Source organism: Anser brachyrhynchus, assembly GCF_964034855.1.
Source record: "Anser brachyrhynchus genome assembly, chromosome: 3".
NCBI lineage: Eukaryota > Metazoa > Chordata > Aves > Anseriformes > Anatidae > Anser > Anser brachyrhynchus.
Genome location: NC_137696.1, coordinates 6,979,300 through 7,006,272, shown reverse-complemented (window position 1 = coordinate 7,006,272; position 26,973 = coordinate 6,979,300). Strand labels below are relative to the sequence as shown.

The window sequence follows — 26,973 nt, the reverse complement described above, 5'->3', positions numbered from 1 at the left end:
CAGTTCTTCTTGGGTGAACAGATGTTAGCAGAAGGTAAGGAAGGTTGGAGAGAAGTTTTCAAACGCATGTAGGTGATTGCAGACTACAAGCCTTCTACTTGCCCCTCTTTCCCTGCCTACTTATGTTCCGGATCAAACCACAGATTTGGTGTATAGATTTGTGAATGCCATGCAGTTTCCATGTCTGTTTCCCTATCTGTAAACGGAAAAATATTGTTTTTCTCTGTTATTGTGTACACGCTTCTTTAGAGGTACAGCTTTACTACCTAGGTGAATACCTGTATAAATCACTATTTATAAGTTTTAATTGTTTTTGTTGTCTAAAACTGGAGCTACAAAGGCAGTTAAACACATTCAGCTATTATTTAACTCTGCAGCTTTGTTTCTTTAGATATACCACCATTGATTTGAATGATTCTTTTCTGAGAAAGCAATACAATTACAAATGGGTCCCACAGCTGCAGACTTCCTTTCCTCCTATTCACTTCTGCCTCAGTCCCCTCACAAGAGCTGCAAATAAAACTGTAAAGACCATGTGTCAATCTTAGATGTTTCCAGAAATATACAGGGACAGAAATTCCACCTGCCTTGAGCGGGGAAGCCACCGGAGAAAATATCAGGACTCGTCCAATCCATTGCTGCAGTAGATAGAGGTAAAGTAGTGACCGATCACGCTCTGTTTCTCAGGTCTCACTCGAGCAGTTTGAATGTGCCTTTCAATCGTACTAGCGAGAATAAACTGGAAAACAAATCCAATTAGAGTTGCCCACTTCAAAGATCCCCTTCAGAAGACCTGCAGCTGAAGTGCTCCAGGATTCGGACTGTCCCAATTGCAGAAAGGAAAGGAGGATCCAGAAGAAGTATGACACATTAATTTTGCAGTCCACAAGAGATGAGGAGGCTTTGGAGAAAAGGATAGTGGAACTGGAAGCTGAAATGAAAGAACGCAAAGAACATAAGCTACCTCTTGGACAAGAGAATGGAGAGGTCTGCTTTCTTAAGGTGAGTCTTCTGCCTTTCAGCTGTATGGGGTTGTGCCTTTTCTTTTTAATTTCCTTTGTTCTTTGTCAGTGTACACTGAAATGTATTTCATGACAGAGAATTATACACAGAAATGGCTGTATTCTGCTGCTTATGGAGTAGTTCACCCCTTCTATATAGAAACGTTCCTTCTATATGGTAGTCATATCTGGCTGTGGTCTATCACAACTGCAGCTGTTTTAGTTATTTTTGAGACAAGGTGAAGAGAAAGGAACCTGTGGTATTGATATATAAGGATTATGTCTGCTGGGTATTACTATTTTTTAATGTGTACTCATAGAATTAAACAGCTGTTTGTCAATGTTTTCACTTCTTGATGGACCTTAGTGGTAAGAAATGACTCATAGTTTGTTGTTTGTGTTTGGTCTGCTGGGCAAACTGGCTACCTGGAGTAATACCACCAAGTTTTTCTTATGTTCTAAGAGAAAACCATCTTAAGAAAATATTTTTCAAGGAGTATGTGAAGTGCAAAGTAGATGTTCCTTCTTGGTACAATTGTGGCCTTTTACACTGTTAGGAAAATATTTTATCCATTAAGCTAAGCCAGTCTTCCTGCCTGTTTAGTGCCTGCCTTGTTTTGAACTTCTCAAAAAAGGAGAAGAATAAATAGATAAGGTAAAGATCAAGCAGTTTTTTTTTTGCACTGCTTTCCTCTGTTTTCACCTTCTCGTCCCTGAGCCCTCTGTGAGAAGTGGGACCTACTTGTACTTTGCTGTCACATCTATCAGGAGATTGCCACCTGCTGGATACCCTCCACAGCATCTTTGCTCCATCACGCTTGGAGGCTTTACCAGCATCTCCATTAGCAGGTGTGGTGTACTGGAAGAGGTGAACGCTCAGTGCAACAACCCGTTTGTGTGTGTTTCAAGGGTTTTACTTTGGACTAGCTCCCACTGGTGGCCGGGATGCATCTTTCAATTGATTTGATCCTAAAGGAATCCATTTTGCATGTTTCAAGGTTGCTTGGTGATGTGAAGCACAGTGCAGGACACAGGGACAGTTGGAAGATTTGTAGTAGGTACTTCTCCACACCCAAACCGAGATGCTGATGTAGAAGTACCCTTTGATTTATTTTTTCCATGTTTTTAATTTTTTTTTTTGCCTCTTTCATATGCTTCGAAATCTTGAAGGTCAATTTAGTTCTCCTGAAGGATACCTGGTGGCCATTGTTCAGCAGGTGGCCTGCAGACGTGCAGCAGGCTGGCGTCAGAGCCTGTGCTGCCAGTGCTTTCCAGGCCTGTCTTGTGAAGGCTCCGCGAGCTCTGAGGGCAGCCTTCCAGCCCAGCGAGGCTGCTGTCGCTGCCCATGAAACAAAACAGGCTGGCGTGCTCATGCTGTGTGCCTTCTTGCCTCACTGCTTGTCTCGGACAGAAGCTGGATTTCTGGGAGATGATTAATATCACCCTCTTTCTCCCCCTCCAAATGCCCTAGTTAGTACTGCTGCATTTGCTGCAACATCCTTCTGCCCAGTAATCTCATTTAGTACTAGGCATGTAGATGAATATTATTGTACTTTATGAATGGAGAAGCCAGAAAGCCACTGTCCTACAATCCAGCAGTGGGTCAGAAAGAAGACTGAATATTTTTTTTCTGTGTAGTAGACCCTGTGAGTAGTCCCTCTACTCATTCCTTTAGGCTTTGCGTGCCAGGCCCTATTACTATACAGGAAATTCAGAACACTTACACTTGTCTCTTCTTTTCCACATAGCTATTAGATGCAGTCTTGAGAAGGAAAGAACAATAGAAAAGGAGAATGTTTAAAATCCTAAAACACTCTTAATGTCTGGCAGTTAGACAATATTAATTATACATGTACCTGTGTATTTAGAAACTCAATAAAACTCTCTTATTTCTCAATGAGCCAGAACTGCTTGTTCTGTAAAAGTCATTTTCTAACTGTAGACAGGTATCAGTTCCCTTATTGACTGGACTGATTGCTTCCTGTGCTAATGCATCTACTATCCTGCACCTCCTCATAAGGTGACTCTGACATAACTCATGCACATCTTTGGTACAGCGGATTAAGAAAACTGTTTTGTTCACAGTGCTGTCAGCATACAGCAACTGCACATGGGCACTTTGAAACAAAGTTAGTTTCATCATCCTAAGAGTCCCCTGATACCGGTTCATTTCAGTAGCACACCACTCTGCTCTGTTTTTTCTGTGGGCCAAATATATTGTGAGAATAAAGGCAGTCTGTCTTGGATGTTCACCAGTGTTATTTTTGTCTCCAACCACAAATTTCATTTGTTCAAAAGCTGATGAGTTTTATGTCTTTGCGGTGACCCACACACGAGGATGAAGGCAATGCCCTTCTTGTCAATGAAGCATTTGCCAGAACTGATAATGCCTCTCAGCAGCCAGGAGGAATGCAAGTGCAGATCAACTCCAGTCTTTATGTTGCTGCTGCTCCTGAGGAGAACGGTTTGATTGACTGGGATGTCAGTCTTGTGTTTGTTTGTTTGTTTGTTTAATATAGGCTTACAATTTTATATTTTCAAGGAATTTTGAGGTTTGAAGATACTTCTAAGTCTTCGCAGCAGGAAGATGTAGCATTGTAGTGTTCAGATACAGGAAATGAGTATACCTCATGGCCAGAGTATTCCCCTACAGCCCCGGCGAATAGGGAAGTTGGGAAGAAATCCTAATGGAGAGACAGCAAGACTTTGTAAAGTACAGTCTCCAGTGGCCTGCAAGTGAGAGATGTAGAGAACCCTGGACACGACTCTCCTGTGTATTGGGAGAAAGACAGGTCTCTTCTGTATGCTGCACAGCTGGAAAAGGGGAATCACTCAGCCTTATGGCATGATGCATACTGCGTTTGCCAACAACTTCTTTCTTCAGAATGTAATTAGATTTGGACAAGGAATAGGAAGACAAAAGACAGGATTTCATTAGTATTAATGGACTTGCTAAAGGAGAGTTCTTCTCGCTGACAAGATAATGCACAGCTTTAGCATAGCCAATTTCTCCAGCTGGCAAGGATTCCAGTATCTTCCTCGTGGAAAATGCCCAGCTATAAAGTTGTTTTTCAGTGTTCAAAATGACTCCAGAGGGAGACGCGGGTGAAATCCTGCTCCCTGTTTCAGTCAGTGGCAAAGCACCCACTTCTCTTACTGGGACTAGGCCTTCCATCTCAATTTTCCAGCATGTGCTCAGACTCTTAAGGCTGAGCAGAGAACATTTAAGCTTTAGTTCAGAGCGAACATGGAGCTCGTGAGGTCTTTTCTCCCTACCAAGGTCAGCTCATTAATCAAAATGGAGGACTCGAGCCTGTCTGGAAGGAGCTCAGGATGGAAAGGAGATGCGAACCCAGAGGACCAACATGAAGCACAGCAAGCTGTTTCTTCAAATGGAGGAGTTAAAAAGTCAAAGCTCAAAAGGACAAAAAACAAAGGGGAAAAGGAAAAAAACTGATTCTGGATAATGAAAAGGTGCTTATCAGAGGAAACGTGATTGTGTTGATGCACGCATGCCAGTGTACAGCAGTTTTCTTCCCAGTTCTTATGCTTGCTCTGAAGGAATTTAACCTTGAAATATATACAGGGAAGGTGGCTTTTTGCTTGTTTTATGTGTTGGGGAAGATGAAAAAGGACGAAGGGACAGATGTGGCACCCTTAAAGTTGTTGGGGGACAGAGTTTTCCTTAATGTCCATTGATATTGGCAAAATAACTGATGTGATCTTTTGGAGTTCACTTTATGAAAAAAGTAAACAAATTCTGTATGAATTTTGTATTTGTTACAGCATTAAGAGAAATACTGTGGTGTTGGTAATGAAGATGTATTATTCTTCCTGGCAAAACACTGGAGGAAGTGGTTAAGATATCCTAACACTTCACTGCTCTCCGGGGCTGTGAGCGTGCAGGTCACAACACTGCTCTGTGATTAAAGGGAGTGGGACCATTTTTTTTTTTCCTCTAGCAAGTGAAATCCTGAGAACTGAATTCTTGCAGTTCATGTAAAGTCAAAGGTAGGCTTCTTGCTGGGAATAAGATAGCTTGGAAACGAGGAGCTGAGTGCTTTTCTGCCACATTATCCCTCTTTCATCAGGCTGGGATCAGGGCCTCATCAGCAGTTATTCACTGAACGATTGTGCAGTGGAGGACTTGGAGAGCTGAAATGCTCCAACCAAGTGACCTTCACTTTCATAATCTCCAGTGCTGCGGGTGTTGTCAGAACTTTGCTCTAAGAAAACAAATTCCCCCAATTAATCTCTTTTTAAGTCCCTTGAAATCTGTGGTGTTGTCCCAGACACACAGTGAAAACAAAGCACAAGCTGCTGTAGTACATTTGTCCTTGGGTTTCCTGAGTCGAAGTGCAACGAGATATGGCCTAAAATGAACCATTGTTTTAACAATGACATAGAGGCTGGGGTAAAAATCATGTTATTTCCTTTGCAAAGAGTCCTATTTTTAATTATTTTTTTCCTTAATCTTTCTATTTTATTCTACCAATGTTTATAGCACGTAGTACAATACCTCTTGTTAGAATTGTTCTTTGTGTGGCTGGGAGGTAAGTAGGAATGTCTGCAGTGAAATGTCTCGGATACTGAGTCCAAAAAGCTTGTGCTACAGGAAGTTCTAAAAAAAAACAAAACAAAAAAAAACCCCTGAAAGACTCCAACATAGTTCCAATATAGAAAATGACTGTATCCTTTGGAACATAACCTGTGTTTCTATTAGGATAGGATGTTTTTTTTTTTTTAAAAAGGGATACCTTCTTTTTGAAAATTGCATTTGCTCCAGAAATGGGGGGATCTTGATTTTGATTACTGAAAGACATGAAAGAAAATCTGCCACTGGCAATGCTTTTTTTTTTTTTTTTTGATGGTGACTGGTCGGCTGGGTTTCAGTTTCAGCCAGCTCTGCTCTCCTGTAAAGCCAGTGGACCCAAACGGACTACACAGAATCCTCCAGTCTTCAGGGAGGCTGCCTTTCACATATGTTTTGAGGCAGTACTGCTGCTGAAAGAGGTTCTTTTTGTCTTTTTTTCCTTTATTCTCATTTCTCCCTTGCACTGGCACAAGCAGAGTCTGGTGACAGAACAAAGCAGGAAACTAAACAGTGAAAACCTGCAGAAATTTGAAAAAGAGAAACTGTTTTCAGGAGTGGGAGAAAAATAAAAAATCTTCTTCCTCACATGTTTTTTGGGGGGCAGGGGTATATATATATATATATTTTTTTTTTTTTGGGGGGGGGGGGCTGATTGTTGTTCCTTTTCTCTAAATTTCAAAGGGATTTAATCAGTGCTAGAGGGAGTCTGGACTGCATTCGCACATCTCAAAAAATCACCATGGCTTTGTGCTAGGACTACGTGAGGAGATCACCGTTCGTCCTCCTGTTGATGAGATGACATACTGTGGATGTTGCAGAAACATAAATATCGTCTCTTCAGTTTCTTTTGACAGTTTGTGCTTAAAAAAGAGGGAAAAAAAAGGAAAATCAAACAAAAAAACTCCACAAAACCAATAACCTTTGCATGGCTTATGTCAGAAGTCTGTGGGGAAAAGAGAGAGAATCCCTCAATATAATTGACAAATGATTTTTGTGCAGTTAGCAAAGTAAGAAAAATATTTGGAATGTGCTCCTGTATTATGGCTGAGGAAAAAAGACTGCTTTTTGCTTGAAGCAAACTCTTCATTCATCTCAAACTGTTCTGTGAAACCAGAGTTTGGTTAAGAAAAAACGTTTGCACAAGTACTTTAGCAAGCATGTCATGCCGCCTCAGACCTTTGTTCTCATTTATGGAAAGTGAATTGTGCATATTTACATGTTTGTGGATACAAACAACAAATAATTTATCAAGTTATGATCACTTCTGTTGTTTTACAGGATGCTTGCTTGAAGGAAATAGCAGACCTGAGGGCCTGTGCTGAATGGGTAATGTATGAAAATGACTCTTGTGGTGGTGAGTTAAGTTGGAATACAACAAAAAATGAAAAGGAAGTTAATTTGTTTTTCTGAGAATCCCATGAAACACTGTCCTGGTTTCAGTTAGGACAGAGTTAATTTTCCCTCCTAGTAGCTGGTAGGGTGCTATGTTTTGGATTAGGATGAGAAGAGCGCTGATAACATGCTGATGTTTTAATTGTTGCAGAGCAGTGCTTACACCAAGCCAAGGACTTTTCGGCTTCTCACTCTGTCCTGCCAGCGAGCAGGCTAGGGGTGCAGCAGGAGCTGGGAGGGGACAGACCCAGGACAGCTGACCCAAACTGGCCAAAGGGGTATTCCATACCATCTGACGTCATGCTAAACAATATATAGGGGTATAGGGGTGGCTGGCCGGGGTGGGGGGCCGGCTGCTCGGGGATAGGCTGGGCATTGGTCAGCGGGTGGTGAGCAATTGCATTGTGCATCACTTGTTTCGTACACATTATTATTAGTAATACTATTATGATTATGATTATGATTATGATTATTATTATTAGCTCCATATTAGCTCCATTAGCTTCATATTATTATGAAGCTCACAGGCTTCACTTCCCGTTTCTCTCCCCCATCCAGAGAGGGAGGGGGGAGGGTGAGCGAATGGCTGTGTGGTGTTTAGCTGCCGGCCAGGTTAAACCACAGCAGTCCTTTTGGTGCCCAACGTGGGGCACAAAGGGTTGAGATAACAACAGATTTGACCAGAGTGTGTTAAACTAAAATTGGTATAAGTATTGGACCTGCTTAATAGTTGCTAGTCACAATGTTGATTGCCTTAATCTCAAGTCTGCTGTGCCTGTGTTCCAAATTGAGTTTTATAACACATTACTTTCTGTATGTGCTCCCTGTCGCGCTGTTTATCCTTTCCGGGCCCTGGTTTAAGATTGTTATGGTACTGTGCGGTTAGCTAAACACCACACAGCCGTTCGCTCACCCTCCCCCCTCCCTCTCTGGGATGGGGGAGAGAAACGGGAAAGTGAAGCCTGTGAGTTGAGATAAAGACAGTTTATTAAGACAGGAAAATAATAATAATAATCATAATAGTATTACTAATAATAATGTGTACGAAACAAGTGATGCACAATGCAATTGCTCACCACCCGCTGACCGAAGCCCAGCCTATTCCCGAGCAGCCGGCCCCCCCACCCCGGCCAGCCACCCCTATATATTGTTTAGCATGACGTCAGATGGTATGGAATACCCCTTTGGCCAGTTTGGGTCAGCTGTCCTGGGTCTGTCCCCTCCCAGCACCTGCTGCACCCCCAGCCTGCTCGCTGGCAGGACAGAGTGAGAAGCCGAAAAGTCCTTGGTTTGGTGTAAGCACTGCTCTGCAACAATTAAAACATCAGCATGTTATCAGCGCTCTTCTCATCCTAATCCAAAACACAGCACCCTACCAGCTACTAGGAGGAAAATTAACTCTGTCCTAACTGAAACCAGGACAGCACTGTGAACTTCACAGAACTTCATAGAAGAACTGTGTACTTCAGCATCTTTGTGCTGTTGTTTATATATAGTGTTTTATTGAGGTTTTGAGAAAACTACTAGTTCTTTTTTTCCTCTTAAAGTTATCACATTGTGGAAACTACTTGGTAGCTGCAAGGTGATTTACAAATTTTGCTGTGCAGTTTCTTTATATTGTTTTGAGCTCCCTTTTGAGAAACCATAAGGAATCTCATCTACAGGTTAATTGCCATGAAGACAGCCTTTGCTAATTTATCCTAATACTTAGCCCTTCCAGAATTTCTTCTGCCTGACGGATTCAAAGATTTTTGCCAGAATTTTAGGAGTCTTCTGTGTCAGTACACAGGTCTTGCATGAGAATAGTGCAGAAAGTCCTCTGGAAGACTGCATGCTGGAAGGCCCCCCCCATGTACCCGGGCATTCCCCACTGGGATTTCCTGCCCCTTCAGCTGGCTGGCAGCAATAGCAGGGGATGGAAGGTCCTTTAGGATGTGGCAGCTCCCCTGGAGAGAGGAGTTATGCAGGGATTCATTTCTTAGAAATGTCTTCCAGAGTGAATTTTCTTTTATCTTATTATTAAATCAAGTGTATTTCACAGGTAAACGACAGCACTGAGCTCAATCATGTGGCCTAAAGTGGAGTCTGGCCTGTCTTTTAGAGTCTTATTGGCTGGGCGTTAGGGTGACAGAAGGTCTTTGAGAAAGAATCTCCCTCACATATCTTGGCCTCAGCTGTTCGTGGAAATGCAGGGATGTTAGCACTTCCCCAGCGCAGCCCAATGGCTATTGGGTCAGGTATGTAATGTAGAGGCAATATTGCCTGTGTTCAGAAACACATACAAACACTGAATAGGTTCATTCTTCCACAGACTTGAAATGTGGTTAGTGATTTTTGGCTTCTGAAAGGAACAGTCCAACTTGGTTTCTTGTTTTGAAGTGTTCATTGTTTTGTGCATGCAGTTAGTGAGGAATGGGTGTCAGTAATAACTCTAGCTATTTTCATCAATTTGAAAAGTCCAGATACCCCCCTCAGAAGCCTCTCAACCCCAGGAGTGAAGTTGCATGGCTGGTTTGGAGCTGAAGGCTATTTCTGTGCAGCACTGAGCTGCCTTTCAGTGGGAAGGAGGCTGTGTGAACAGGGGAGCTTGTGTGCTATGAAGAAGGAGCATGTTCTCAGGGGAAGAAACAAGCTGGAGCAGGCAAACAGGTACCCAGACAGCTACCCAAGGAGACTTAAACTCAGCCTCAGCTTGCTAGGACTGAATGAAATCAGCATTAACAGAATATGAGGGGAAGGAAGGTTTCAGCCAGGAATAAACTATGAATCTGGTCAACAAGGGAAATGGGAAGTTCTCACTGAAGAAATGAAATGGAGAGTTTTACATGGAGAGTGTGCTAACCTTCAAAGTGGGTAACTCTACAAACTTATTGCTTAAGTGATTAATTGCTAAATATCTTGGCTGTCTTATATTCACATGTTTCTGATCCAACTGCCTCAGGAACTCTCACAGTTCTGAAGTATCAACTTTATGAACTAATTGATAGGTATTTCTTCATAATTTTAGTATTTCTTGAAGGCAGATACACATTTTCTAGACTTTCAGGCAATAGAGTAAGTAAAGATATTCTGACGCTTCATCTTTTATTCTTATTTCGACTGAGCATGGTAGAGTTCGTATTAAGAGTTTATGTTAGGAATTTGAGACCGCAGGTTCCAGAATTTGAAAATGTGTTCTCTGTTCCTTCTGGAGCTGATTAGTAAGTACATTTGTTAATTCTAGCTTTAAAGAAACAGGCTTTTGCTGTCTGAAGGATTTCTGAAAAAAAATGAATAATTGCAGTGTATTTCCTGTCACGAGTAAATATTAGTTTTCTATTGAAACTTTATGATTGATTGCTAGGCCGCGCATTATGGTTGCTTACCACAAGCACTGGAAAAGTATAATGTAGTAAAGGATGTTTATGGACTTTACAATTTTTAAGTTTCGGTTTTGGTAAACCAGAAAATCAGATCAACTCATTGATCGTTGGCTTGTCCTCTGCTACTATATTGCTGTAAATGCCTTTGGAATAAAAATGAATGAACTAATTAAACTGAGGCCAAGAAATAATTTGTGAATGTCTTTGTCTTTTTAGGTATTGCTCGTTGCTTTACCAGCTGTGATGATGCTCTCAGAAGTTCCAGTGCCTTCAGATATAAAGGTGTTACTGGACTGAGCTCCACAGAGCAGAACTTATTCAGAAAGAAGGAAATGCAGCAAGAACTGTAAGAACTGATTTTAGTTTGTTTGCTTTTCCTACTTACTACAAAAGGAAATGGTGTATCTTTATATCCATTCTAGAAATTGTTCAGTGGCACGAAACGTGCATTAAAAGCATAGCAAGTTAACAGAAGCCCTTCATGAGAACCATGTACATCTGAGAGTATGGAGGGATGTGTTTGAAAACAGAGCAATGAGCTGAATAATGCGATAACGGCAGGGTTTGTAACAGCTCAGTATGCTGGAAACTGGAATTTCCTACCTGTGTTGCAGTATGGTTACGTATTGTTAATCAGTAACCTGCTTACTCTTACTAACCTTCTTATTACTAACCTGCCTAGTAACTATTGTTAGTAATCGGCTTGTTAGTAAGCCCTAACTATTAGTAGCAAGTTTGGAGCCGTGCAAAGGCATATACATTTGGTTTTAGTCTTGTTGTCAGCTGGCTTCCATGGTACCTTCTGTGTTCACACAATTAAACACAGTCTTGTTCACAGTCTTAATTGTCAGAAAAGAAAACTGCTTCTTGTCTGTAAACATCTGTCCTTCCTGTACTACAGCCACTTAAGCACATGGGGGATTTTCCTGTGTCTAATCCTTGGACGCAGCACCGCGAGACACTGATTATCATAACTAGCTACTGCTAAAAGGGAGAAGTCCTGTTTGTTCGTCTTATCCTTTAACCTCAACCACTCCTTTTGGCTGGGTTATTTTAATGACTTAATTTGACCTGGAAGGGTCTGCAAAACAAGGAGGAAAAGACGGGCAGAAAGCTGCCCTTTCTGGGAGTTCAGCTGCCCATGAAAGGATTAACGTTGTCAGTAAACATGATGCGCTTCCTCTGAAGTACGTGGTGATGCCCTGTAAGACTGGATTGGAGATTTATTTCTGAGTTTGTGCACACTTAGCACGCTGGAAGCCTCTTAATGCTGTTACTCTGTAATACAAAACTAATATCTAAAGCAGTCCATCAGGTCCCACAACTTTCTTTGTATCTGTGCAGTTCACCTCACATGATCCCTGATTTTTATGCTTCTACATTTGACTGATGGTCTTTTTAGTATACAAGTAGGGAGGGGAATTTTTCTGATACTATTGTAAGCCTTAGTTTTGAACTGGCATTTCTGAAATACCTCGAATTCCTGTTGAAGAAAGAAGCAATTTTGAGTTTTGCTGGCATATGCAAGAGCTTTTTTTTTTTCTTTTTTCCCAAAGCCAAGTAATTAGCAAAATATTATACAACCAGAGATGTAAAACTGAAATTTCACTGAAGAATGAGGAGAACAGACCTCAAACCATTTCTAATTTTATCTGCATGTTTTAAGTTAGTAAGCATGCATCTGCCATCTCTTGTAATCATGGACTAGTTGGTCTTTCTGGACAAATGTATTTAGCATACAAAACTTGTTTGACTCAAATTTATGGGCAAATCTATAGACATACTTTCAGAAATAATTTTAATGCATAGTTTGATTTTTGGAGTACCTATATCTGCTATACTGAGGCAAATATTTTGCTTTCTGCCATTCTGAAAGTGCGAGGACTCTAAATGTGCCAGTTAAATCACTTCAAATTAGTGATGACTTTAAAAGTTTTCTTAAAAAAAAAACCATAATTCTTTTGTTAATCTGTTTGGAGCAGGTGTAACCTTGTGTTTAATTCAGATATTTAATTCAGGAAGGTAATGATGTAATCATTTTTCCTTAAAGGAAAAGAGAATGTAACCTCCTGCTTGATGTTTTGGTAATTATGTATTCAAGAAGATGGTTTCTAGAGGAAGCAGTACCATATATACAAAGAAAGCTTGAGAAATGCAGGGGAAATTTGGAAGACAGAAACTGAAAGACACAAACACCCTCCTGAAAAGAGGGGCTGTTTTCTGTTGAAAGCACAAAGTATTGTCTAATAGTCCACAGTGGCATCTTTTCTTGCTCCTATATCCTTGTTGGATTCCAGCTGAGTGTTGTGCTTCCTGTGGCAGATGTGAGCAGATGCAAGGGGGGAAGCTTAGTATGGAATTCCCAAAAAAAAGGCTCCAGCTTATATTCAGTATTGTGAGAATTACTTTGAAACCCAGAACGGATGTGTTTGCAGACTTACATGTACTGTTCTTCCAAACCTGCTGGAAATTTTTTGCCTGACACATCCTTAGATTTTTAGATTTCCTTTTTATGATAAGAATTTGTGGTCAATTACCAACTGTTGCCCAACAAATCATCTGGGTCTTTCTCCTTATAGCTTTAGGTGACAAATTCCCATTACAGAAGTGTTATTCCTGCACTTTGAAATACTTATTTAAGAGTACAGTCTAAAAAGTTATCCTCTTCTTCCCATGTGATATTTTTAATCCTTTTTAGATACAGCTTCCTCATTTTCTTTGCAAATTTTTTAAACATGTTTCTACTTCTGTGCCTTGGACATTAATTAAAATACTAAAGTCGGAATATTCAATAATCTGTGAGAAACTTCTGTTTGTCTCTCTCCTGATATTTTCTCTAAAAGCATAACTCATAATCTGTCCTTTAATGAGCTTCTTACCTTAAAATATTTCTATTATATCATCCTTAATGATTCAAATGAATTATTTTTCTCCATGTTAATTGCATCAAATAGATTTGAGTTCTGACAGAAAGTAGTACATATTTTATTCTCCTTTCTTATTGTACTACACAACATCTTGGTAATTTACCAAAACCTCTCATCTGGATTTGAATTTTTGTGTTGAGTTTACTGTATTTTTTCATTAAATATAGTCACATTAATTTCAGTATCATTATCCTTTTAGCTTTCTCTTGCCTTATCTATGTTTTAAATCATCCTCCTGACTGTGCTGGGGAGGGAAGACTTAGTTTTTAGGCCAGCATACTGTTCATCTCATGACAGTATGGTATCCACACCTCTTTTTATTGTTTAGTCATATATCTGAAACTTTTGTTGCTGTACTTGCTTCATGAGATTTAATTCATCCTAACCTGTCTCTCTACATTTTCTTCTTTCATGTGACTTTTCATTGCTATTTCATTCCTTTCTAATTCCTTATTGGAGTACATACTTATCCCCATATATTTTTAGAGAGTTATTTATCCATACAGTGCTTTTTTTTTTGCTTGTAATGCTACTACTGAACAGTTTTTTTTTTTAAATTAGATTTCACGATTCTTCCCTTTTCAACATCTGTGCTTCTCAAAGTGGTTGCCCTAATATCTCGGAGTTTAATACCTTTTTCCAAATTAAAGGATCCCATATATGTTATTGTCAAATGAAAACCATACCTTATCTTGGATCATTCTTGTTGACTTCTTCCAGTTCTATAATAAATCAATCAATCCTTTTTAAGATGGGAAGAATAAGTGCAATATTCATGCTGGAATTTATTTTTTTCAGTATATGGTATTGTATAATCTTGGAATATTTTTTACCCTCACATGCATTTATTTGCAATTGCTAAAATTGAACTATACCTGCTCTTCTGTCATTCCACTTTGTAAGATCATTCTGCATGTTCTTTGCAGTCAGGTGAATTTATTCATAGCATTGAATAACTCCGTGGCCTCAGTACTACAGATACTTCTGAGTATGTTGAACAATTTGAATCTCATTGAATGTCCGCTGATAACTGCACTTACACTGTTAAAATTGACCTTTTCTTCCCTGATGGTTTAATTGATTATTAATTCATGAGGACCTTTCTTCTTGTACAGTACAGCTGGCTTACTTGGGATTTTTTAATGGCACATTGTCAATTAGTTAAACCATATCAACTGGATTCCCTTAGTCCATATGGTTCTGCTTGACTCTTTTGGACATGCTGGAAAAATTGAGGTATATTCTCCAAAAGCTGTGCTTAACTCTTCCTTGTTATATCACGTTTATCCATGTGTTCATTAAATCTGTTCTTCTGAAGATTGTTTTTGCTACCTCCTAGTTCAAATGAGGTTTTCAGTGACATTTCTTATGCTCTGTCGTAGTGGCTCAACAATTACATATTTATGTTATTCTAGAACACTCACTTAAGTGTTATCAGATTTTATAAACTGATTTGAAAATTCTTCAAATAACCTCTATATGAGAAAACACTCTGAAGCTTGTCTGCCTTCTTTCAAAACAAAAATAAACAAAAACTTGTTTCCTAAAGAGATAAGTATCAGTAACATGTGGTTATAAATTCAGTAACATATTGTACAACTTTTCAGAATTATCATATAATAACTACCACAAGCAAACCAACCTTGAGTTTGTATTGTGGCATTGTCAAGTATAACTTGATTGTAAACTATGATTTTCACTGTGAAACAATGATTAATATTTTAATATAAGATAAATATGCAATAGAAATTTTATTTAAGTAAAACAAATAAGTTTAAAATTCATATTAGTTAGGCCACACTTCAAAATAAATTTAAAAAAAAAGGAAAGATAAAAATCCAAACATTAGGACACAGTTTCTCAAAGTCTGGAGGAAGAAATAATAGATTTAGTTAGTGCTCTTACATGCAGTTTGGAAGGAAACTTGAGGAAAACAAACAACACCCCCCTTCCCCAACCTAAAACAAACAAAAAAACCCCCATATCCCTAGTCATTGCAGATGCTTTTGCAAACTCGTTAGTTTTAAGAAATATAATATTTACTATTCAATGAATGTGTTTTTAGTGCTTGTGCAAAGTCACATACTCTGTTCTCTACTAAGCAGAGAAAGATTGTTTGAAATCCTTAATTTGTGGTTTGTTATATAAATGTTTTCTTTTATTTTCTTTCCTAACGCTGCATTTGACAGGTTAGCAGGAAAGCCAGTAACAGTAGGAGAAGCCACCAGCGATATAAATAGAGGGGAAAAACAAACAAACAAACAAACAAAAACAAAACAAAAAAACACTGACTTGCATTTTTTGTTGTGTAGTAGCTGAAGTCCTGAGTAACAAGTGTTTGAAGAAAGGTACTAAAGCACTTCCTTACCAGACTTCCATGCAACTACAGTTGCTGAGTTGTAAGGGTCTCTTTTTAACGTACGTTTACTGTCTCAATAAAGAAACATAATGTTGGCGTTTGTTATTATGGTAATGGACTATTTTACATGATCCATCTTCCAAGAGGAAGAGCTCTTTAAAACAAAATGGAGGTGAAAGAACACAATTTTCTATCTTGGTTAGGAAGTAATACAAGATCTGGTAGCATAACGTGTTTTTTTTTCTCAAGGTATTCTACTGACTTTTCTTCTACCTCACTTGTCTATAACTGTTAAAAAGCTATGTAAGAGTTTAAATGACTCCTCTCAGTGTATTTTGGTGCATCTTTTTTTCTTCTCTATAGGAACAGCCTTCAGCAACTGTGACACTCTTTCTGTATTACCTGAACAAAACACTTGGGTTGATCTAACAGCTTGTTTCCTCCAAAAGGAGTCACTTCTTTTCTGGCCCTGGCACTCCTCTGACCCATCACTGAGTCAATTCAGCTCACTTAAGTGGGGAGAGAACAAACTCCATGGGAGCAGGAGGGAGGAACTGCACAGATGAATTTGGCCATTTTGACTAACTGCAGTTGTCTTCCTTGCAGCTGCTCTGCTGAAAACAATGAGAGGTCTTGCACAACAAATCCTTGCCAGTTCGTTGCCATCCTAGAAGATATTGCAGGAACAGAGCCCAAAAGGACTGCGATGTTTGAGCCTGGGAGGCATTGATAATAGCAAATTACTACTCCAAAATCTCATCTGGCTTTGCCAGTACACAGAAAAGCTGAACATGCTAAGACCTCAGTACCTAACAACACAGCATGTAAGACATTATTTTTAACCACTGGTTGGTGTTAATTTTATGAACCGAACTGCAGTAATATCACAGAGGTCTAGAATAAAGAAGATGAATATAAAAGTAATTTTCTTGGTGGAAATGAGTAACTTGCTCTCTCTTACTGGAAAATCAACAAGGTTTCCGTGCTAAAAAGACTGCTAAGCTAAGAGCTTTAAATTCACAAAATTTCGTATCAGTAGCAAGAAGACAAGTTTTTCTTTAGTGTCTATTTCACCGCCAGCAATGAAATAGGTTCCTGAGCACCAGCCTGTCCTGTCTGCCTGCCCTTCAGTCAGCTTCACCATCACTGGCTTTCTCTTCCGAATCATCACTTTCATATTCCTCATCCTCATACCCGAAGGCACCCTCAGCTTCAGGGTTGGACTGACCCTCTTGTGGCTCAGGGGACCGGTCAGACTGAGAGCTAGGTCTTGACCGATTCTCCTCCTCCTCCTCATCTTCCTCCTCCTCCAGGGAATGGTCATGTGGAAGGCCTGCCTTTGCTTCCCCTTCCTCCTCTTCACAGAGCTGGTCAGAGCGGGGGCTGGCCTCCCCTGTGTGGCAAGGCTGCTGAACATGAGGGCTGGCTCTGGTCTCGTCATCCTCTGCCTCACTGGATTCACCGTCCCAGGTGGAGGCTCTGACACCTTCTCTCTTCTCTTCCTCCTCCTCGCAGGACTGCTCAGCCTGAGGGCTGATGTCAGCTGCTTCTGCTGAAAGGAAAAATTCCCTTTCTTTCACTTTATCCTTGTTGGCTCTGAAAAGACAATTTGTATGTTATTTTTATTTTCAGGTAATGTGTTTTAAAGTAGCTTTTAAAGGATTACTCCCTTCAGGTAATCTAGGACAAATCCTGGTAGACTTGGCTGGGGTGGAATCAGTGAAGGAAAAGGGAAGGGGGGATGCTAGAGTCTGCTTTTATGCTAGGAAGTAACAGTATTGTTTCTATATATTATTTCCTTTTCATTTTTCCCCAAATCTAATTATATATTATATCATAATATATAATTATGATATCTAAATCATCTAAATTATGTCATAATGTCAAATGGATATTGAGAAGTATTTTTATAAGGCTTACTTTAAAAAATCAGTAAAGGTAATGCAGAATGAAATGACTTCTCAGCAACCTGCCAGAATTTTTGGCAAAAGGAACAACCAAAAATGTTTCTTATTCTTCATTTTTCTTTGAAATGCCTTGTGTGTAGCATAACCAGTTCTCTCCTTGGATTTATGAAATAATATTTAATTCAGGAAAAACAGTAAAAATGTACAGTAAAGCTAGCATTAGTATTGCTAACTACATCCAGTAAAATATTTACCTGGGAAATACTGCAAATAATTTTCTCAACATTGAAAATGACTTTTTGATTTCTAGATATGTAGTGGCAAAAAAAAAAAAGCCTTCAGTAATCTCTACCTTTCTTTGCCATCAAGACCAAAATCTTCAGCATTGGAGCATTCTAGCAATTTAGTTGTTTGTCCTTTCTTTGAAACAAACTCTGGACATACCCCCAGAGCTCTCAGTGTATTAGAATAATGCTTTTCTGCAGCTATTCTGGCATTTTTCTGTAGGAAAAACACAATGGTTAAGTATTATCTAAATGCATTAAATGGCCTGTCTTCAGATAGTTTTGTTTATTAATACTCTGTTTCATTATTTGCATCTGGCAAGTTGAATTATTAACTGCAGGGAAAAATTGCAAAACTACATGAAAATTTTATACCAGCTTTTCCTCCTTTTTCCTTTACTAGTTTAAACACAGATTGCTCCCTGCACCCACTGGGTAATGAAAAGCTCTATATTCTCTATGCTGTTATTGAGGGAGGAGGAAGACATGAAAAATCAGATATAGTCTTCCTAGGGCTTCTCCCTTATCCCTTCTCCTTATATCTTCCCTCTGGGGGAGCTGCTGCTCAAAAAGATGGTATTGTTTTATGCTCATACAGTGCTCTCTGATGAATGGCATAGATCTGTATCTCTGCCTCTGAAATGGAGGGGGTGAACTCTGGTCCTCCAGGTAACACCTGAGTGAGGAGGACTTGTCCTCCAATCTGCATAAATGTTCCTGCCCCTGCAGTGGTGGCAGACCAAGGAACTAAAACAGAAGGGACAAGGGTGAGCTACAACTTGCTGTCTCTCTGTGTTTGTCACACAGTCAGGGACTACACTACCACCACATGGTTGTAAGGAAATGGAGAAATTAAAATACTGCATCTAAGCTTTACAGTAGACATGAAGAACGCTCGAGTTCTCTTAGCACTTTTCCCAACTTAAACCTCTCACATTTTTGCTGTACGTTTCTTGTTTTATTTAGAGGTATCCGTGTTATAATTGAATCAGATGACATTGTTTATGACATGTTTTATGACATGTTTATGACATTGTTTTAATGACATGTTTAGAACAGGCACCTCTCCTCCCTGTGCAAGCCTGCCATGAACACTTGGTCACAGAAAAATAATATTTATACAGAGGTGGAGCAATGGAGATTAGAATGGACAAATACTGGCCTAAAAAATATTGTTCAAATACCTTCTAAAAATGCTTGACTGACTACAAGTGCTATTCACACTAATTGAAGATGACATTAAAAAGAACAGAGAAGCAAGACAACCTGAGTGACTCTTTCCAAAAGCAATGGCCTTTGGTTTACTCTTTCTTCCATTTCTTGTAACTCTTGCAAATATTCTTGCATTCTCTGCTTCTCGTAATTCCTAAGGGAAATACAGTACAACAAATCATTATTGTCTATAATAGAAGAAGTAATTTCCTACAGCAGACGAAAGTAGAATCGCTTATGACAAACTTAATGCTGTCCTACTTAAATATATATAAAGGATAAGTTATTTTATGATGGAACTATGTATGGTGTCTCATTTTCACAGCGTTTGCTTGCTTGGAAATAGAGAACAAAGCTATCTCTTAAGTAGTCACTTTGGATAAGCAGAGAGAAATCCTGGCCAAAGAGGTTAAATAGGGGTTGCATTTGTGTGTGTATATTCAAAAAAAAAAATTTGCTCAGTTCATACTTTGATAGAGGTTTCACTTGTTTTACACAAGCAGTGTGAAAGGGCTGATAAAATCAGAATGCACACTAGGAAATTAGCATCATTAAATAGAAATTGATATTTTAATGCTAAGAATCTTTTGCTGTTTTACCAACCCCTCTTCTCACAAGAAGGGTGACTGCGTTCTGGATCATAGTACCCATTTTTCCTAGCTGCTTTGTCAAGGTCTCAGTCAGTGTGGTGGGATGACAGAACTGTTGCTTCGTCAGCTGAAACAATAGCTCAGGTCATAGCAAGTCCTTGCTAATCCAGCTAGCATGGGCTGTAATCCCGTGTGTGTGACAAAGACCCTGATGATGCAGTGTTGATTCACATCCCTTAAGGCTTTAACACTGGCCCCATAAAATTTTGAGCTAGTTCTTGCAGATCTAGTTCATTGCCACAGTTCTAACACGGCTTATTTTGTCAGGCAGTGTGGGAACACATGGAGCCAGCTCAGGGTTGTACCTGAGCTCCTAAGTTCTTTGCAACCTGGAATGCTGGCAAATGAAGCAGAGGACACGTCAGAGGCTGCAGCATGAAGCACTACAGGACTCACTGATTAGCTCAAGCATAGCTTGAGGGGGGCTGCACAGGCCCTGGAAATAACCCGGCTGTGTTCACGTGGTGCTGCACCTCAATTCCTAAATCTTACTGGTTTGATGTTGCATCTGCACTGGGCCAGCTCTAGCGTTACCAAGTCAGGCACTGAAGGACAGGTATGAGAGCTAGGGGACATTTTACACTTCTCTCTTCCCCGCCTCCTCTTCCCCTACCACTCTGAATATGGCTGTGCATTAAGGCAAGTTATTTACCATTTTAAGGGAGTGAACTTCATTGTTTCTACTTGCTTGCTTTCTCAGAAGGCTTTCCGCAAACCCAATTATCTGTTAGAAGAGCACTTACATTAATGTACCTTATTACCCAGCCCATGTTGCAATAAGCATTATCAAGTTAAGCACTTGTACCACCCTTAATGCATCAGCACTAGGGAAGGACTCTTGCTTTGTAATAGTACCATTTTACGTGCAGAGAAGAATTAAGTGTGAGTTTTTTACTATACTCCTAAAATCTGATTAAGCTAAATACTGTAATGTGAAGTCTGCTGTTCAATGAACTTAAATCAAATCTGTAAATATACCCACTGTCTTTCTTAATTCTCCACCTTGCTGCTGTAATTCAGGTTGCTTTCTGCTTCTGTCCCAGAGTCAGCAGATCATCTGCCTGAGCACAATTGCATTATAAAGCTCCTGTTATTAACAGTACCTGCTGGTCATGTTCCAAAAGCAATTGCGCTTCAGCTCTGATTGACAAAATAATTAGAAGGGACTATCCCTTTTGTTTTACATCTCTACTGATGCATCTCTGCTGTCCAGGACCCTGCATAAGCCCCACTTCTCCTAGACCATTGCTGCTTATCCATGCTTTGGCTTCATCTGTCTTTGGACTAGGTGGCAGCTTCCTGGTTTGCTGTGGATACATGTGCTAAACTAAAATAATACTGCTATTTTGCTTTTTTTTTTTTTTCCCTGAAGTGGGGAACTATTGGGACAAATAAATGAATTGTGCAGCCATACCAACATCTATCAATCCAGCACTTTCAAGGATGGTCTGCAATTATGCTGCGCCCTTTCCTTACCATTTTTTAAACTTACTTTCATTGCTACTTGGTATGTCAATTTAGAAACCACAGGACTCTCCTTTTAGCTGGTCTGTAACACTATGAAGTGGAACTATAGACTGAGAGCATTAGAATGGGCAATAGTTTCCCAGTTGAGATACTAAATTTGGCCACATTTGTTTTTAACTAGCTGCTTGTACAGTGTATGATTTATCAAAGGAGTAATTGTGAAAACTTAAACTCTGCTATTTTTTACATTGTATGCTTAACATACAATGTAAATTCAGGGGTTCAGGATTCAGGGGAATGCAACAAAATACCTGAATGTTTTTAATTTGTATTTAGACATCTGAGCTAGGCTCTGATGTGGGTCATTGGCCTCAGCCCGAGTTGTAACGATTTTCTGCATTTTTTTCATTCGTTGTTTCTGCTTTGTCCTGTTCCTTTTTTGCTGTTCTTCCAACTTTCTCTTTTCCTCAAGTGAATTCCTGGGTGGAAAAATAAACTAAGACTGAATTCATTTGGAAGCAAGAGCAAGACTTCAAAGGATGTTTTGGTAAAGGAAATTCAAAGGAGAAAAAAGACTGAAAACAGGGTTGGTGTAAAAGGGCACATGATACACGCCATTGTAAGGGATTCAGGTGTAACCTGGGAAATTGCAGTCATTTGTCCCTTTCCTACGGGCATGTTCAGAAATATGCATTACTGTTTTTGGAAAAATCAAATACTAATAAATTCCTGTATTCAATATTTTAGTATAAGGACTTAATTATAGTATAAAACTTAATATATGTAAGTCTCATATTCACTGTATGGAAGAATTAACGACATCTGTAGAAGTACAAAAGATGTCTACTCTAAGTATTTATAAAATGCAGAACATCACTAAAGTGGTCACCTGATGGCCTGTAGCCTTCGTTGGGTGGATTGTGTGATTTTTGGCGATTTAGATTCTCCAAATCCTGAGAGAGGTGAATTTGCACCTCTCATTTGAGGCTTACATCTTGGAGAGGCATATGGCCAGCGTGTTTCTTTCAACCTTTCTTCATCCTCTTGAATGTCCCTCAAAATCTTCCCCTTGTTTGAAGGAATGTGTGGAGTACGAAGATCAAATGGTTCACAGACTGTAAGGTGTTTCACCTGTTTTTTTTGCAGGAGCCGTTTCTGAAATTTCTGGTGGAGTCGTTCAAAATCTGGAACATCTGGTTTGATCTTGGGCTTATGTTCTGTCTCCTTTGGTTCGATGCACTTGTGTTTCTTCTTTTTATTGGTGTTCTTTAAAGCCAGCCTGCTCGTGGGTAGGGATGAATTACGCAGCAACTCCTCAGCTCTCATTCTAATCCTGATTTCTCTGTAGAGCTCTTCCTCCTGTAACTTGTCATTAACAGCTGGACTATAAACGCATTTAGGAATTGGTTTTGCTTTGAATGGTTTTGGTTTCTTTTCAGGTGTGGAAAGGTCTCTTAATTGCATTTTCCTAATTTCATTCCTTTGCTTCTCTCTTTCAATGAATTTAAATGGCTTCTGAGAAGCCAAAAGCTTGAGTTTGCTTCTCTCTTTCACAGACTTCCGGCGTTCTTCATTTCTTTGTATGATTTCATGGTAGAGTGGAAGAAAAACTGCAGCGGGCACAGGATTGGCTCGGAATTTTTTCTGACACTCCGCTTCTTCCTCCAGCTGCTTCTTCAGTAGGTTATTTTCCATTTCAATCTGGGACTTTGATTTGACATTCTGTTCTTTTTTTCTAGCTTCTCTAATGGTCATCTGGAAAGGCTTGGGCACAGTAACTTTTGGTGACCATGCCTTCTGCTTCTTCCGTGTCGTTCTGAAGGCTGGTGAGCTTGGTAAGCTGTGTTTGGTTCGGGCGATGTAGTCTTCCACAGAGAACCCGTCCCACATTTTTTCAATCCGTTCCTTAGCAAATGATGATGATCCAGTTTCACTACCATTTTCTTCAAATGCTAATTCTTTGTCAGACCCACCAGACAGACCTGAGCCTAAGGGATCACTTAAGTCAGAGTCAGAGAAGGATTTGTGCAGATTTAGAGGCTGATACGAGCTCTTCTCCCAAGTTGGCCTTAAAAAAGGAAGAAAAAAAAAAGAAAGAAAATAAAGCTGTTTTGAGTCCAGCCCAATATTAATGCAAAGCCAGCGACTTCCATTTTCAATATCATCATTAGGAAAAAATGAACAGCGCTGGTGAGAAGAGGAGAGAGGAAAGGGAAAAGGGAACATTAGGCACTGACACCAGATTATAGTTTTAAAGACGTTCAGATCACGAACAAGTCAGCATAAGGAAAGGCACCGTGCTTTACTAAACACATTGCCTAGTCCCTGCTGTGTACACACTTGTAAATCTCAAGGTGAATAAGCATTTAAATGATTAAAATTAACTTAATTAACTTTTCTGTAATTATCTGCTTATAGGAAATGGGGAGAGCAACACTTTCCAGCTGCAGAAAAAAACTGCTGTATTTACTGGTGTCTGCAAAGCACTTGAGAATCTTCAGGTAAAAGGTACCCAAAACTTACCTGCAACACCCATTAGAAGCAGCATCTTTTCTGGCCACGGGCTGTACTCCTTTTAAATAGAGTTTATTCCGATACATACTTTCTAACTTTGCCATGGTTTCCAAGTGGGCATTCTTCAACTCTTCTAGCTTCAAGTAATATTCTTGATTGGAAGTGCACATTTTGGAAAAGTCTATCCAGTTGTCACCGTCTCCGTGTAGAGGGAGGGTCTGCTCTCTGTCAGTATTTGAATCCACATCAAGAGCGTCCTAGAAGACATTTCTTTGTAAATTTTTCTGATTCTTAGGATAAAGGGCAACAATGTGTTTAACGTTGCTTTATTCAATTGTCTAATGAATGAAGCACTAACACCAAATAGATACCTGTATAAAGATTTTCACGTGAGTCACGTGGAATTATCTTATTGCATAATAATTTATATCCTGAGGCTACTGAAGTCTGTCCCTGTAATCAATGTATTTGTATCAGGAAATGAGATCAAGAAGGATTTATCAGAAGAAAAAAAGCTTAGCTGTTTTGTAAAAAAGCGCAATCTTTCCTTGCTCAGTACACAGCTCTAAAAAAAGCCTTAAAGCACACAAACCACCCCTCTCCGCCTTCCAGCATTCTAAAATCAAGTCACTAGGTGCTGTATAAATGCTGCTTTAGCCATTTCTGTAATGTGTTGTGACGTGATAGGGATCTGCACATCTTTCAGTTTAAACAGTGCTTGGCAGCCCGCACTCGTGTGGAGGTAAGCATGTTCGCTAACCGTTTTTAGAGCCTGCACAAGTTTAATGACAAGCGCTGTTAAACCCAGGTTAGGCTGCATTAAAAAGGCTTCCTTTGCATTATTTTAAGCGCTGCTTAAGGATGTTACAGGACTAGTTCCTTCACCTAAAAATAGCACAATACCGTTCCACACGGGCTTTTAGTAGTTTTCCCCGTCTGTTGGTCTCTTTATGTTTTTTCCATCAGCCCCCAGGCCCCAAGCCCTTCCCCTGGCTTTTGGCAGTGCCCTTCCTGAACCCCTCTCAGCCAGCCGCGGGGTTTAAGGGCCCAGTACCGCCCCCCGGCCGCCCTTCCCCGCTCCCCCTCCCCCTGCCCCTGCCGGCGGTACCTGGGCGGCCGGGGCCCGGCTGCTGGCGCCGGGAGGGGCGCGGGGCCCGGGGGCGGCCGGCACGGCCCCAGGCACGGCCGCCATGGCTCCCGCACGGCGCTGGGCTGGGGCTGGGGCCGGGGCCGGCCCCGGCTCGCTGAGGGCCCGCCTCCCTGCGGGGGGAGCCGGGATTGATGCGTGCAGGCGGGGCCCCACGCCTCCGCGGGAGGCGGCAGGGGCACCGCGCCTCGGTCCTGCCGGGAGATCCGAGTCCTTTATAACGTGAAGACACCGATGAAGAAATTACACCACTGTACGCAGCGCGTTGAAGTCTTGTCAAGAATTGGAAGCTTGAAATGATGGGAAAGCCCTCACCAGAGCTAGCACCCAGACTGGCAAAGTCAGTTTAAGACGTGTTTGCTGTACGTAACCCCGTTATGAAGTGTAATTTGTACATTTAACCAGTCAATAAATAACATGCACAGAACACTACTGTCCCCATTGATTGTCCTTTTCTCTCTATATATAATTATCATGTTTCTTATACTTAGCTTTAAATCATAGCAAAGTATTTCAATAGCCAGTCAAAAGAGCAGCAGAAACTTAAAAGTTACAGCTCCTAAGTGACAGTAAGAAATGTAAGTTAATCAGGAAGCGAGTAAGTTCTTTGCCCGAAGAGGAATCTGGCAATTCTAGCAATGAGTATTAAAGGGTTAATTCACAGTTCCTGGCTGAGTAGAAATAAATTTTAGAATGTTTATTCTAAATTATAAAAAAAAAATGAAATCTATTTGGCACAAACTAAGTCTAAGCTGTATGAAACCTGTGGAATCCAGGTTTTTGCTGGTAGCTCAGGTATTTTGTTACAGCTCACCCTAGCAAAGTGGCTCACTTATGTGCACTGTGCTTGCTCCAGCACTAATGCACAAGTAATGCAATAATGCCTTTCTCAACAAGGGTGGTTATTTTCTTCAGATATTAACAGATGGTAATGTTTATTCTATGAATTCCTTCATAGAGCATTATTTGCATCAGTATAAAAATGTGTACTTGATAATTTGACTTCTCCCTGAGTTTGTATGTATACACATATACATTACTTGAGCTGTCCAGTTTCATTGCCAGACTTTTCCTGAACAGAAATGGGAGTTGAACACAATGATAGAAAAAAATATAATGAAAGAACAATTAGAAATTAAATATTACACCTTGGAGCTGCACTGGCTCCCCAAAACCAATTTTAAATAAAATTGCATGAGAAGACTTTCCTTCATATTGTACGGTAATATCAGAAACCAAAGTAGTCTCCAGAAGACAAAACAGGGCAAGGAATGTGATAGCATTCTTACAGCTACAAGTGAAAAGTCCAGCCAGATCTAAGGAAAAATAAGTACCATTCCATTGTGGGTAACTCCAGGAGAAGCAATTCTAAACTACTGTGGTAATAAGGTGTAAGTTGTGTGAGTTCAATGGCATTTTCAGCTCTTTTACAAGAGCTAATTAGCTCTGGAAAGTAATGGTAAAAGGTTTACCTTAGTTTCAGCAGAATTACAAAGTACAGACTCAGGTAGACTACTGCATGTTTATTGATAAACAACAGTTCCTTGCTGAAACCAGAAACTTTATTAAATTAATGTGACAAAAGTACATAAGCCTTTGTGGACTTTTTAAGACAATTCACACAGGCGCTTTTGGTGAGGAAACCACATTTCAGACTACACAGAAGGAGCTCTGGAGCACGGTCCCAACTTCCATTATTCAGCTTACCGAGTGTTTACCTGCAAAGAATTCCAAGAACATACATGAAGTATGTAACAATTACTTCTCTGATTAAAGATGTTATTTTTTTAGTCACTATAATATCTTGCTATATATATTAGATGGCCAAATGGCATAAGCAGCATGTAAAACTGTATAGAAAATTGAAAATTGTATAGAATTATTTTAAACACATCAATTTAGATGACAGTAACTATCCCAGTGCTTATGAAAGAGATTAAGCAGAAAGCAATGCAAACACTACTCACCACATCATCAATCTTTAAAATACTGCGCACCGTTTCTGTGGCAAGAGTCAGTGCACTGACAGACACTAGCAGTGGTTGAACTACCAGCTCCTCCAAGATGTTGGAAATGCCACCCTACAAGAACAAACACCTTTTACTTTGGGCAAACGAGGCTACAACTAGATTCAGCAAGTTTTAACAGAATCCTGGA

General features: G+C 40.0%; 3 protein-coding genes across 23 annotated transcripts in view; 1 reads left to right on the top strand and 2 right to left on the bottom strand.

Moving 5' to 3' along the window:
- The window catches only part of LOC308193339 (uncharacterized protein), an 84,471-nt gene extending 68,092 nt beyond the window's left edge, over positions 1 to 16,379 (top strand). For 10 of the 20 annotated variants that reach the window (XM_080587935.1, XM_080587936.1, XM_080587932.1 and 7 more), the window contains 4 exons: positions 688 to 1,002; positions 6,874 to 6,949; positions 10,566 to 10,695; positions 16,242 to 16,379. In XM_080587935.1, coding sequence (XP_080444061.1) covers positions 937 to 1,002; positions 6,874 to 6,949; positions 10,566 to 10,695; positions 16,242 to 16,365 — 396 coding nt within the window. In that variant the 5' untranslated portion in view covers positions 688 to 936 and the 3' untranslated portion in view covers positions 16,366 to 16,379. Of the gene's footprint in view, positions 1 to 687; positions 1,003 to 3,543; positions 4,476 to 6,873; positions 6,950 to 9,028; positions 9,225 to 10,565; positions 14,340 to 16,241 lie in introns of those variants that run through there. The other 10 variants (XR_013949547.1, XR_013949548.1, XR_013949552.1 and 7 more) reach the window with 8 other exon arrangements.
- FAM161A (FAM161 centrosomal protein A) lies at positions 15,004 to 26,967 on the bottom strand. Of its 2 annotated transcripts, XM_080587865.1 has the most exons (8): positions 26,784 to 26,967; positions 24,778 to 26,534; positions 23,679 to 23,926; positions 22,045 to 23,223; positions 21,467 to 21,634; positions 19,093 to 19,192; positions 17,895 to 18,043; positions 15,004 to 17,231 (listed from the first exon to the last, which is right to left on the bottom strand). In XM_080587865.1, the coding sequence occupies exons 2-8, from the start codon at positions 24,859 to 24,861 to the stop codon at positions 16,763 to 16,765; spliced, it is 2,397 nt and encodes a 798-aa protein (XP_080443991.1). In that variant the 5' UTR covers positions 24,862 to 26,534; positions 26,784 to 26,967; the 3' UTR covers positions 15,004 to 16,762. The 2 variants fall into 2 exon arrangements, with proteins under 2 accessions (XP_080443991.1, XP_080443992.1); XM_080587866.1 differs by lacking the exon at positions 21,467 to 21,634.
- Positions 26,520 to 26,973, bottom strand: part of CCT4 (chaperonin containing TCP1 subunit 4) — a gene marked incomplete at its 3' end in the record, with an annotated part of 6,618 nt that continues 6,164 nt past the window's right edge. The window contains exons 13-14 of the mRNA XM_080586769.1: positions 26,784 to 26,897; positions 26,520 to 26,534 (exon numbers count right to left, since the gene is read on the bottom strand). Coding sequence (XP_080442895.1) covers positions 26,520 to 26,534; positions 26,784 to 26,897 — 129 coding nt within the window. The remainder of the gene's footprint in view (positions 26,535 to 26,783; positions 26,898 to 26,973) is intronic.